The 14,385-nt window shown below is 36.4% G+C and overlaps 1 protein-coding gene across 2 annotated transcripts; it reads right to left on the bottom strand.

Annotated features, from left to right (window-relative positions):
• Positions 1–7,804: 7,804 nt before the first annotated feature.
• On the bottom strand, positions 7,805–13,275 carry LOC111473878 (fructose-1,6-bisphosphatase, cytosolic-like). Of its 2 annotated transcripts, XM_023119241.1 has the most exons (13): positions 12,906–13,275; positions 11,617–11,664; positions 11,469–11,543; positions 11,329–11,390; positions 11,169–11,235; positions 10,963–11,076; positions 9,971–10,057; positions 9,171–9,241; positions 9,030–9,095; positions 8,428–8,514; positions 8,211–8,286; positions 7,954–8,121; positions 7,805–7,922 (listed from the first exon to the last, which is right to left on the bottom strand). In XM_023119241.1, exons 1-12 carry the CDS (start codon positions 13,164–13,166, stop codon positions 7,999–8,001), a joined length of 1,137 nt encoding a protein of 378 aa, XP_022975009.1. In that variant the 5' UTR covers positions 13,167–13,275; the 3' UTR covers positions 7,805–7,922; positions 7,954–7,998. The 2 variants fall into 2 exon arrangements, with proteins under 2 accessions (XP_022975009.1, XP_022975008.1); XM_023119240.1 differs by having other exon boundaries at positions 7,805–8,121.
• Between the last annotated feature and the right edge of the window lie 1,110 nt (positions 13,276–14,385).

Below are 14,385 nucleotides of genomic sequence, written 5' to 3'. Positions count from 1 at the left end.
ATAAGTCTAGTTTAACTAGAGATATCTATTTAACTCGCAAGACTAAATTCCGATTCAAGATAAGGAGCTTGTGTTTAAATTAGAAACGAGAATGAGAATATAAGGAGGGAACCCATGTTTAAACGAGAAATAAGAAATAAGGAGAGGTTTCTTTCTCGTTAGCTAAATGGGGCTGGAGATGAGAATTCTCCGCCCCTCTCCCTTTAATATATATATATAATGGAGTTTTTTTTTCTTTGTGAAACTATCATTTATAAATTTTAGCTCTACGTTCTTTGTAGTTCATAGATTATGACTTCATAAGTTCAAGACCGCTACTTTTTTCTTTATAGTCGATCGATATTCTCAGGTGATAATGTTAAAATATCATCACTATCACAGTAAGGTCAAGCCCAATAATTATATTAACCCATTATATATTTATTTTAGTAAAATGATTTAGGTATTTTAGAATAAACGAGATATTTTAGAAAAAAGATTCCGATGTAGATTTTGTAACCTCTAATATAAATATTCCTCCAATTACGTAGGTTTGCAGTAGTTTTCTACACAATGTCTTATCTCTTCTCGATTAGTCTTAATAAAGAGTGCGAGTGTTTCCTATAGATAATACTCTATTTACTCTTTAAGTTTATTTAAATGTAGCGGTCTTACTTTTAGTTCAATTAGTTCCACTTATTTGAGCTTGTCTTATTCGTTGGATTATATTTCTATCTTAAATAATCTAGCTCAACCAAACTTATATGAGGTACGATCTTGTAATCATTTGACCACAAGTAATCTCAATCACTGAGAGCCACCCATCTTACGTAATTCATAGTATTAATTTTGGTCAAAACCGATCCAATTAGACCGGTTCATCATTTCGTACTGAACCGTTCAAACTAATTCAACATAACGAGTCGAACTTGAAAAGAATTGTACGATGGGAAAGACGTAATTAAGTTAATTAAACACAATTAGTGTGGGAAGAGGAAATAAAAGATTGCTTGAATGGAAAGACAAGGCTTTGATTTAACTACCTTTGTTTTATGTCTGTCTCCTTTGTAATTGCTTTGCAGCTACGTAACATTCTGTTGGCTGGAATCAGATTCATTGCCCATAAACATATATTTACAATTATTTATATCATTTTCTCAATCTAAACCCTACTATCTAACCATGGTTTAATATGTAACTAAGTATATAGTTTAGTTTCTGACGTTTGCATTAACACTGCATAACAACTCGCACACTCTTTCTCGCACAGTTTTTCTGTAACGACCCTAAATTTCTATTTACTTAGAGTCGTCATTGTCATCATAGCGTAATCATTTCTATGATGAAATAAGCGTTTAAAGTTCTTTGTAAAACATAAACTTCATTTTAAAACATTGTTATGGACTTACGTGTTTGAAAGTATCCTTAAAAATACACCATTGACTTAGTGGTTCAATTGACCTCTCCATTGTTTGAAGGGATTATGTAAAATTTCAAGGTCATTCGAATATGTTAGGGATGCAAACCCAGATTTGAGGGTAGTAAATGACCAAAATACCCCTATAATAATTTTGATATGTTTCAAGATTCTAAAGGACCCCAGTGTTAATAAATTGTATATGAGACTCATTTATGACCTGAAGGGTAAGTATGCGAGAGCTCGAGGGGAATAGAACACGTTTGAGGTATAAACTCTAAGGAAAAGGAAGAAACCTACCCTTAAAGACCGAAATCAAGGTTTATTACGAATACCAAGTGACTAGATGTGTATATGAAAATGATTCTAAGTCATAAATTCACTACCATTCTTAAATTTATGGATAGGACAATTGAGCAGAGTTGAAGTTAGGAGATACTAAGCTAGAACTTCACACTCTTTAATATTTTCTAAAGAGTGCACTAGCTTGATCATTCCGATGGAATAATTGATCCATACGGTGATATATTGAATATCAAGAAAGGATCAAGATAGTGGCTTAAAACAAAACATGCATTCATGTAGAAACAAAGGTTCCTCAAGCATACGAACCAAGAAGGACAAGGGTTAAAGGTTTTCTCTCAGTTCGACATGGTTGTGTGAGTTAGAGTGATATCATTGGACTCACTAATGCCTCATAGCATAAGTAATTCCTATGATTCTCATATTTAAGAAGGTTTCTAAACCTGTTTTAATCAGAGACCAAAAGAACCATCATCGATTATAGTGCTCATGTTGATTCAATAATATTCGAGAAGGGCACCACCAAGCGAGATCAAGACCAATGTCTTGCCTTTGAATTTCAAACCAGTGAATGCAAGAACTATAAATAAAGGATCAGGGTCTCCTATGAAATAGAAAATATTATTCATACATAGCATAGTTCTAATGGACCCACTTAAAATCCTTACTAAACTGTGACCGCCCTATCATATTAGCAAATAAATGTTCTTGAGCTTAATGCACGAGATTAGTTTCGTTCCTTAGCATCAAATGAAAAGAAAACAAATGAATGAATCAAACATTGTTAGTTTAAAAAGCATCCCCCATCATTCTCATTCAATCCGCTTGTCAAAGGAAGAGAAGAAAAAACTAGGAAGAGACCCCTAACGTGGCGAGAAGAAGGGCTAAAATACAAAGGCATGACGGATTTCATATTTATTATTTCATATGTATATAAGTTTTTTGACCATCGAAAATTTACCTGGTTCGAAAAAACTAGGAAGAGACCCCTAACGTGGCGACGGATTCGAACGAACGTGAAGTTTGGATCTGAAAAATTCAAAAAGAGGTTGAGAAACACTTTTCGTGAAGATGTTAACAACCTGGTTCGAAGGAGACAGAGAGAAACACTTTCTTGACCATCGAAAATTGCAAAGGGATCGTCGCTCGGTGGCGATACTGTCTTGGCTTCGACGAGAATATGTCTAACCCATGAAGAGGGATCGTCGCTCAGCGACGATGTTGCCTTGACTCTGGTGAGAATATGTCTAACCCAAGAAGTAGAAGGGGAAACCTAGAGCAAGGGACAAAGACAATGTGGAAGCCAGAAGAGCCGTCACAATGGGTGAAAGAGCCAAATTTTGGCGAGAAGGACGGCGGCGACTTGGTTAGCTAAGAGGCCAGTGCGGCATCCAGATTTCCCGTTGCTTGCTGTCTTCTTCTAGTTGTTATTTCCAATTTTCCGTGTGAATTTATAAATTGTTGAACATTTCTCTCTCTCTAATAGGATACTTTAGACTGTTATTGACATTGAATTCTATTTGTTGATCATTCATTATACTTCCCTCGTGGACATCTACCAATGTTCTTTCAGATCTCCCTTAGATAATTGCTACATCATGGTCCGCTTCACAATCTAAAATGATAAAATCTGCTAGAAATATGAATTTATCTACTTGAATTAAGATGTTTTTTATTTTGCCCTCTGGATGAATGAAAGATCGGTTTGCTAGTTGAAAGGTGATTGTTGTTGGTCTAGCTTTACCAATGCCTAACTTTTTGTAAATAGATAGCGACATTACATTAATGTTTAATCCCAAATCACATAATGTTCGACTTAGCTTTTTCACTCCAAGTGATACTGGAATTGTAAATGAGCGAGGGTCTTTCTCCTTTAGTAGGATCTTGTTTTTCAATATTGCACACTCTTCATTCAACGCTACCACCTTGAATTCTTCAAATTTTGTTCGAAGGGTGAGATTATCCTTCAAGAATTTGAGATAATTGGACATTTGTTTTAAGGTTTCCACGAGTGGTATGTTTATATAAATTTCATTAAAAATATCCGTGAACTTCTCGAAATGGGCTTCCTCCTTCCTTTCTGCTCACTTCTCTACTGTTGTCGGGTACTTGTGTTTTCAGAGATGGTTCTTCGGCATAATTTTTGCTCTTCTCCTTCCGTGGAACATTTTCTCCTTTCTCTATTTATTTCCCACTTCTCAATTTTATTGCCCTCTCGCCCTCTAGTTTCGGTATTTCGATACCTGACACCTTTCCAAGAGGTTTATTTCTTAACTCGGTAGCTGATTGGCCCAATTAATTAAACTTCTAGATTTCGTAAATATCATTGCCGACTATGTATTATAGCATTGTTCTTGGCCATATATTCCTTCGTTAAACTCTCAAGAAATGTCTCCGATATGTATTGAGCTTGACTAGTTCCTTTTCCTTAGGTATTGGTTCGTTGAGAATCATATATCATTTGATTTTGTAGTTCAAGACCTAGAGGGTAAGTTTAAGCCAAATTACTCCGACATTGATCAAAAGTGTATTCCTCTTCACAATATATACAAAATTCAAATATTGATCGAGTCATTATAGCTGCAACTTAGACTCGTGCTTTAGAAAATTTCAATTTAGTTCTCGATATATATAGTTATTGCAACTTGCCCCCAGTCATTTTAAAAATTTACAATTCAATCCTTACTATTTATAAAAATTTACAATTAATTACTTTTATACACGTATTTCTTTGATTAATAAATTGGTTAGCAGCCGCACGAACAAAATAAAAAATAAAATCCAGCTGGCAAGTAATACGTGGCAACAACGAGGATGATTATGAACATGGTGGGTCCCACTTTGGAAACAAAAACAATTACATTAAAAAAATATAATAAATAAATAAAGAGTTGCATGTGAGTGCACGCAACAGAAATATGTCATCCATGTGAATAAAAAATAAAAAATAATAAAAATAAAAATAGCTTTTTTTTTTCCTTTTATCTTTGCTTACACATTCACCTAATTATTTCTGCCTTTATTATCTCTTTTTGCTTTACCCCAAAGCATATTAAAACTAATTTTGTGGGACGTTCACGTTTGGGAATGAGAACAAACCACCATTTATAAGGGTGTGGAACTAGTAATCGGGTTTTAAAGTCTTGTCGGAAAACTTGAAAGAGAAAGTCAAAAGAGGACAATATCTACTAGCGGTGGATCTGGGTCGTTATATTTTGTCACGTAAATTAATCATATTCTACAAATTTAACGTGAATATTAACGGTGTTCATATGACTCTAAAGTTCGATCAACTCGGACTATTCAATCTAAACTATAAAAGTTTGATTGAGTTGAGATAATTTTTTTTTTGTTGTTGGGTCAACCCGACTAATTTGAAAATAGGGTTACAATATTGTTAAGGATATTTAGTAATAAATTATAGTTTACAATATATATTATATTTGATATTTTATTATAAGGCAAATATCTAGTATTTGCCTTATTATTATAGGTATCTTTTCATTTATTGTTATTTCCATTTATTACTATTTTCATATCCTTGTAATTCATTTGATTATAAATAAGATAACTTTCACATCATTTAGGTGTGGTGTGGTGGATTAATCAAATATTCACAAATACTAATCCAACTAACTCAACCCAACTCGACAATAGAGGCTTTTGTTGGGTTTTAAACGTGTTCAAGTCACCAATCCAAGCTATAAAAGATTGATTAAGTTGGATTTTTTTTTCTCTGGTTGAGATGAATTATTTTTAGAAAATAGAAAAATTTTCACGAGTTGATATATATATATTTTTTTTTTGGGTCAACCCGACTAATCTAAAAATAGGATTATAATACCAATCTAATTAACTCAACCCAACTCGACAATACAGACTTTTGTGGGTTGGATTGAGTTGGAGTTTAAACGTGTTCAAGTCACCAATATAACTAATCTGAAATTTCGATTGGTCCGAAAAATGTGGTACAAAATGGTCAAGAACATTACTTTATGAAAAATAATAAGAATTTTAACATTATAAAACTTCAATGAAAATATTTATTTTATTTTATTTTATTTTTTAAAAATATAGAGACAAGAAAAAGTGGATGGTAACCATGTTTGTTCTTAATTCTTTTTATTTAAATTAAAAAAAAAAAAAAAAAAAAAAAAAAAAAAAAAAAAAAAAAAAAAAAAAAAAAAAACCATATTTAATAGCCATTCTTTTATTTGATGCTGTTTGTTTCTTTTAAACAACCACCACAAGTATTCTTTTTCTTTAATTTATTTTATTAAATATTAAGGATAATTAATAAAAATGTAAACTAGTTTTTCGGTAATGAAGCCTTTTTCGTTAGTACGAGTCAGTTTATATCGTCTTTTTTTGTCATTTACGTATCGTCGTTAACCTAGGGAGAAGTTTTCACACCCTTATAAGAAATATTTTTGTTTCCTTCCCCAACCGATGTGGGATCTCACAATTCACGTCTCTTGGAGACCGACGTGCTCACTAGCACACCTAACCGATGTGAAATCTGGGGCCAGCGTTCTCACTGGTACATCGCTTAGTATCTGGCTCTGATATCGTTTGTAACAGTCCAAACCCACCGCTAGTAGATATTGTTCGCTTTGACCCATTACGTATCGTCGGTTTGAAATTTATAAATAAATCCAAATATCATTTGGGCCTGCTGAACATGGGCTTACAAATCTTTGGCCCATTCCAATGATAAGAGGGTTTGATTTGCATCTTACTTTTATTTTGTACCCTATATTGTCTCAAATCTTTTGAAATCCTTTTCAAATTATAATAAATAACAATGTTTAGAGGCTTTTCTTCACATTTTTTTTAAAAAAATAAAAATCACAAATTAGAGAATACAATAGGGTTATGACCCCTATGGGCAGAAAAACGAGGTGGTGACATGAAAATAGTGTTTATTTAGTTACATGTGGGTCGAGATAGACAAGTGTCATGATGCGATCGAGAAACATGATGCATCATTCAACATATAAAAAAGAATGTACATTAAAGTCAAGCTGAGACATAAGCAAGATTGGAGGGATGGATGATGATAAGAGTGTAAGAGATAGACTCAAACAGGGTCAAGATAAGGCCTAGAGCCATAACCTCAAAAGTTGAGGTTTCCGACGTAAGTTTTGACATGCAATTCTAGAGTTAAGTCTATTTATATGAAAGATGAAAACTCACCAAATTTTGGGCCAATTGGACACTTGAATGTTTCACGAGGCGGTATAACCATTCGCCAAAAGCACATCTACTTCAACCAAACCAAAATGTACAATAGGGGGAGACATGTTAGTCAACTTTCCAACACACCTTGCCCATTTGGCCTTAAGTGAGCTACCTCATGACACGTATGTGTGTTATGTGGGCGAGTTTTGCAAGCCGAGCATGTTCCTTTCAAATAGGTTTTTTGAGGATTGTATCGAAAACACAAGTGTGCTAATTGCATCCTTTTCCTTGAGTCGATGGTTAGCATATGGGACTGCTCTTTGGTACATAATCTAGAAATGACTCAAGATGGACACAAGAAAGTTCATGCCTCAATAATACCCAAATGGATGAATGTCTAAAGTGTCCCAATGATAAAGTTGACTCATGGGTTGATTCTCAACGAGTGTGCCCAATCGAGGAACAAAGGCCAATGAAATCCTATGACTTGAGATGACATCATGAAGCACGAGTCATATCGTTGGGAACCAAAACAACAAAATGAGATGTAACATTACATTCAAAAGAGATTGACCTAGCTTAGAGGTAAGGTCAAACCTATAAAAATTGGCCTAAAGGCTAGAGAGGAGAGACAAGTCAGTTAAAGTCACAGCGAGTGAACATGCATGCACGAACAACATGTGCAACCAAATGAGCTTAGTTTCTAAATAAGTTGTATTTGATCGGAAAAGGAGATCTGATAAGCAAAAAATAAAAATGAACCTTGAGTTGCCCTTCAAGCTTGTCATGAGCGTATCAAGATCATGACACCACAATAAAAAATGCACGACTGTAGCACTTAGCTGACATGTAAACTACTCCTTTTTTTTTTTTTTTTGTTCCTTTTTTTTACAACTCCCTTCAGTTCCACGACAAATTCCCTATCGTCGAGAACAACTTGAAGATAATCGAAGCGAACAAAATCATTCTCATGGCATTCATTAACATTAAAGAAGTAAGAAGAATGAACAAGACATTAGAATTGTATGGCCACAAATGCAATTACAATTAGAACACTAAAGGGCAAATGCAATGAAGCCAACATCAACCAGAAGTGGTAAATTTTGAAGTTAATTCATTCATTCATTCCTTCCTCCATTCTCAGCAGCAGCATAGAAAGCTTTGATCTCTTCAACATCATCATAGCTACCAAGAAATATGGGAGATCTCTCATGTATCTTCTTTGGAACCAAATCAAGTGCCTGCAAATCATAGAGCATTTATCTTAATTGATCGAATTCAAACGAACTCTCGAGGTTCTTTACATCACGTTACAATGGCGGTACACTACCCTTATTTTTCCGGTGAACGCTTGACCTCCTGCCTCCTCTATCAAGAATGCCATCGGAAAAACCTCGTACAACACACTGGTATCGAGACAAAAAACATATCATTCCATAATGCCATACTAGGACCAACACGCTCTTATTAACCATTCAATGTATAAACATCCACATTGTGACGACCTCCTCGAATAATTTCTCAAAAAGGGGATCGGGAGAACGTACCGCAATTTGCCATGGGGGCTTTTCTTGTCACCAGGGTACAAAAATATGCCACCATAAAGCAATGTACGATGGACATCAGCTACCATGCTGTTAATCAAAGTCTTATACCATCAGAACTTCCCTCAGAACTTCCGACCTACATTAGCCTATCCTAACATTTCAAGTTCAAGCCTACTGCTAGCAGATATTGTTCTCTTTAGATATTATTTTTCGAGCTTCCTCTTAAGGTTTTTAAAACCCATCTGCTAAGGAGAGGTTTCCACACCCTTGTAAAGAGTGTTTCGTTCTCCTCTCCAACTGATGTGAAATTTCACAATCCACTCCTCTTGGGGAGCCGAGCGTCCTCACTGGTACACCACTCGATGTTTGGCTCTGATACCATTTGTAATAGTCTAAGCCTACCACCAGCAGGTATTGTCCTCTTTGGGCTTTTTCTTTCGGGCTTCTCCTCAAGGTTTTTAAAACACGTTGCTAAGGAGAGGTTTTCACAAGGAGTGTTTTGTTCTCCTCTCCAATTGAGGTAAGATTTCACACCCACATTTTCAAAATCATTTAAAACAATTTGATTAACTCAAGAAACGTTTCAAACATTTTAAGGTTACCTTCCAACATATCTCAAAGACTTGGGGGGCGATCCATCTGTAGGAAACTTGCACTTCTCTACATACCTAAAAGAGAAAAGGAGTTATGAGTTCATGTGACTTATAACAAACTCAAACAGAATTCAAAACCACGCAACGTACTTTGCGGTCGGACCGTCCCAGTTCTTTGCGTTTCCTTCATTCACTGAATAGATTTTTCCTTGCTTTGGAATCTGTAGATTGTAACAGAAGAAATGAATCAAAAGCAGGACGATCAAAAGAAGCAAAACATGATAGATATGTGGAGTCCCTTGCAATAACGGCCTAAGCCCACCGCTAGCAGATATTGTCCTTTTTTAGCTTTCTTTTCAGGCTTTCCCTCAACGTTTTTTTCACACCTTTATTATAAAGAATGTTTCGTCTTTGGGCTTTCCCTTTCAGGCTTACCCTCAAGGTTTTTTCCACACCCTTATAAAGAATGTTTCATTATCCTCCCCAACTGATGTGGGGTCTCAAAATCCACCCTCCTTCGAGACCCAATGTCCTCGCTGGCCCTCGTTCCTTTCTCCAATCGATGTGGGACCCTCAATCCACCACCTTTGAGGTCCAATGTCTTTTCTGGCACACCGCTCATGTCCACCCCCTTCGAGGCTCAGCCTCTTCCTTGGAACATCGCCCGGTGTCTGGCTCTGATACTATCTATAATGGCCCAAGCCCACCGCTAGCAAATATTGTCCTCCTTGGACTTTCCCTTTCAAGCTTCCCCTCAAGATTTTTAAAATGCATCTTTTAGGGAGAGGTTTTCATGAATGTTTCGTTCTCCTCTAACAGATGTGGGATCTCACAATTGTCTCTTAAAATAGTAAGAACACAGTAACATTATTTGCAAAGTAGAGGCGCAGTTCTAAGTTTTAGCCCCTCAAATAGAAGAAACACAGAAACATAAGCAAGAAATTCTTCACCTTAAGGTCTGGGTGAGTCAAGATGAACTCTCCAAGGGAAGGGTCAAGAGTGAATCCATTAACACCGGTCCCAGTACTTAAAACAAGCTGCAAAGACAAAAAAAGTATTAGCATTCAATCAATTTAAGACTTGATTTAAAATTAAGAAAAGAAAATATAGTTTTCTACATGACTCAATGACTTCTATAGATAATAACTGTGAGATCCCACGTTGATTAGAAAGAGAAACGAGTGTCAGCGAGAACGCTGGGCCCTAGAGGGGGTGGATTGTGAGATCTCATATCTATTGGGAATAAACCTCTATAGTGTGAGAACTTCTCCCTAGCAAATGCATTTTAAAACTTTGAGGGGAAGCCCATAAAGGAAAGCCCAAAGAGGACAATATCTATTAGCAGTGAACTTGAGCGATTACAAATGGTATCACAGCTAGACATTGGAAATGTGTGTAAGTGAGAATATTGGGCCCTGAAGGGGGGTGGATTGTGAGATCCCATATCGATTGGAGGGAGGAACGGGTACCAGCGAGGACGCTGAGCCCTGAAGGGAGGTGGGTTGTGAGATCCCACATCAGTTGGGGAGGAGAACGAAACATTTTTCATAAGGGTGTGAAAACCTCTTCCTAGGAGACGTGTTTTAAATCCTTGAGAGGAAAACCCAAACAAGACAATATTTGCTAGCTTGGGCTATTACAAATGGTATCAAGCTAAGACACTGGGCGGTGTGTCAACGAGGACACTGGGCCCTGAAGGGGGGTGGATTGTGAGATCCCACATGGATTGGAGAGAGGAACGAGTGCCAAAAAGAACGCTGGGCCCTAAAGGGAGGGTAGATTGTAAGATCTCACATCAGTTGGGGAGGAGAACAAAACATTCTTTATAAGGGTATGAAACCTCTCCCTTGCAGACGTGTTTTAAAACCTTGAAAGGAAAGTCCAAAGAGGACGATATGTGCTAAATGACCGGCACAATGCAATAGAGTGAGATTGTCCATACCGTGCAAGAGCTGCCATACAAGCAATAGCCTGCTGCAACCATATTCTTTCCAGGTTGCAAGACATCTTCTAGGTTAGGTTCATGGCTGTCGTTCAACTGATAGATTCCAAAAATCTACACGAAAAAAACTAGACATTCAAATGGACAGATACTCAAACAAAAACATTTGATATCTCATTCAGAAGAACACAAATTGATATTATTACCGTTCCAATAGAAACCCCACAATCAATGTTGGAGGATCCATCCAATGGATCAAACACCACGGAATACCTTTACCATTGAGAAACAACACCAAACAACATTAAAAATCGATACTGACAATCGTAGTAAGCTGACAGAGTTCATGAAGAATCGAAAACAAACCTTCCACGCCGAGATGGCTCGACGTATGTCGGTTCTTCATCTTCTTCAGAAACAAGGATACACTGCCACCAAATTGTGAGCTGTTAAGGTAAATCACCACAAACTTGTCCTGTCATTTGTAGAATTAGATAGCAGCTTACAGTTCTACCACTGCTGACCAAAGCCTTGATAAAGACTTCATTTGAGAGCACATCCAATTTCTTTTGTTCTTCACCCTATTGTCAAAGAAAATGACTGAATGTACAGACATAGTTCAGACAAATGGATTTTCTAAGAATACCATCTTACCTGAACATTGGTCTCTCCAGCAAGTCCAATAAGTTTGGCTAAACCTGCCTGCAGAAGGAGAGCTTTTATGGCTAATGAACTCTATATTTCATATGAATGGTTCATAAAGCAAATATAGAACAGTTTGAACTTTTCAGGGAAAAGGGTACTTTTTGGAATTTTGAATTGAGAGGTGTAGAACATAATTTTGACAACCTTTGAACAAAACATGTCTTACTCTTTGTCATGTTGTAATAGCAAAAAGAAAAAGTTGGGACCTTATCCTTTTCCTCTCTCTCTCCTCCTCAGCTACACATCCTCACCCCTTTATTTCTTCCTTCTTTAGCTTCTAAACGATAATCATACTTATTCATTGAGCTTAGCTCAATTAGCGCCTTTTTCTTTCACTTACATCACAATACATCTTCTACTATTGTGAGATCCCACGTCGATTGGGTAGGAGAATGAAACATTCTTTATAAGGGTGTGGAAACCTCTCCATAGTAGACGCGTTTTAAAAATTTTGAGGGAAAGCTTAAAAAGATGATATCAGAGCCAAACACCAGGCGATGTGCCAACGAGGAGGATGAGTCCTGAAAGGGGGTGAACACAAGGCGGTGTGCCAACAAGAATGCTAGGCCCCGAATGGGAATGGATTGGGGGTCCCACATCAATTGGAGAAGGTAACGAGTGCCAGCGAGGACACTGGACCCCGAAGGGGATGGATTGTGAGATCTCAATCGGTTAGGGATGAGAACGAAACATTTTTTTATAAAAGTGTGAAAACCTCTCCCTAGATGCGTTTTAAAAACCTTGAGGGGAAGCCGAAAGGGAAAGTCTAAAGAGGACAATATCTACTAGCAGTAGGATTGTGTTCTTACAAATGGTATCAGAGCCAAACACCAAGCGATGTGTCAGTGAGAACGTTGAGCCCCTAAGGGGGTGGACACAGGGGTAGATTAGGGGGTTCCACATCGATTGGAGAATGGAAGGAAACATTCTTTATAAGTGTGTGGGAACCTCTCCCTAGCAAATACGTTTTAAAAACTTCGAGTATAAGCTCAAAAGAGAAAGCTCAAAGAAGACAATATGTGCTAGCAATGGCTTGGACGTTCATATCCACAGTATTCGTAACATAATATTCTCTCTTTTATATATATAAAGAGCAGGGTTGTAATGATCATACTGCAAAACAAGAACATATATGATATCCCACCAAATCCCAAAACAAAAAAGCAATGAACAGCAAACAAAAACAATATCCAAAACAAGCAAAAACAGAGCAAAACAGAAGAGGCGAGAAGAACAACCTTATTAACAGCAGAGCAGACGAACTTGCAGCCAAGAACAATATGGCTAAGCAAAATCGTGAAATCCCCACGCGATTCAGAGTACTTGGATTGCTCATTCAAGACGAACCTAGTAATGGTCATCAAATCCGTCCTCTGAGCATCTGCCGCATGATCCATGGCAATCCAAAGAAGAACAAGAAGAAGGAATATAGATGAGGTGCTAAATTCGAGGGATGTGATGAAGCCGCAATGTATGCATATATATATATACACACACATACAGAAACACCATTGTTAGGGGGGACACGTGGCGGAGGAAGAAAAAGGGTAGAAATGGAGTGGTGGCTGATTGCTTTTGTGTTTGAGACAGAGAAAGGGAATGGACACAAATTTTGCAGATAATGAAGTTCGTCGTCTTCTTCAACCTCCCTCTGCCTCCTTCCTCTCCTTTTTTTTTCTATTTTATTTTTCCCTTTTCCACGTCGGATTCATATAAATAATTGTTGTTTTTATTAAAAATTATAATATTTGTAATAAAACATTTATTTATTTATTTTAAATATTAGATATGACTTAGACGATGCATTAATTAATTATTTATTTTATTTTATTTAATATCATTAATTAACATTTGACATATTTGTAAATTTGAATGAATTAATTTTTTGGGTTTTGAAATTAATGTCATAATTAAATGGATGTTTGAAAAACCAAGATGACCGTTAATTTCAAGCTTTGAAAAAAAAATATTCTTTGATTAATAATGTTTACACATTTTTCTTAATATTTCTTGAAATAAAATAAAAAATAACTAAAGGGTTGAATTAACCCGACCAAAAAAATGTTAACTGCGAAATTGAGACTTTAAAGATTCTTGTTTGTAAATGTGCACGTAGATCTTGTTCTCTTTGTAGTTTCTTACTCTTACTTTCGCTAAAAGTTTTTAAAACGTGTAAGTCACAGTAATGTTTCCAATCGAGATTTCACAATTCACCTGATCGTTACAATAGTGTGTGTCTAGCTCTTGTACCATTTGTAATAACCTAAGTCCACGACCAGATATTGTCTTCTTTCCCTTTCATTCTTCCCTTCGAGATTTTTAAAACGAGTCTACGTTAGAGAGAGGTTTCCAACCAACGTATGATTTCACAATAAGAATCTTGAAACTATTATGAAGGCTAAAAAGCTAGTAAATTGTATAAATGAAACAAGGCGAGGCTCGAAGTCCTCGGTGACATAGATCGTGAAGTTGGTAGTGCTTGGAAACATTCCTCATCTAAAGGATGGTCTCCATGGATGGTTTGAGCACTGACGTGCTTATCGGTTTATTTCCATTTTGACGAGCAGTTCAATGGTGGAGGTTAGTGTTCAAACCCTCCCGACATTAAATTAATAGCTTTTCGTTCCTCAATGATGTATTGCATTCAAGAATCTGATAGTTTGTGAGGAACGGGAAGCTATTAATTCAATATTACATTTACATAATGACTAATTATGG

Source organism: Cucurbita maxima, unplaced genomic scaffold (genome assembly GCF_002738345.1).
Source record: "Cucurbita maxima cultivar Rimu unplaced genomic scaffold, Cmax_1.0 Cma_Scf00003, whole genome shotgun sequence".
In the NCBI taxonomy this organism is placed as follows: domain Eukaryota; kingdom Viridiplantae; phylum Streptophyta; class Magnoliopsida; order Cucurbitales; family Cucurbitaceae; genus Cucurbita; species Cucurbita maxima.
Note: the sequence above shows the minus strand (reverse complement) of the source record. Positions and strands in the feature narration are given on the sequence as shown.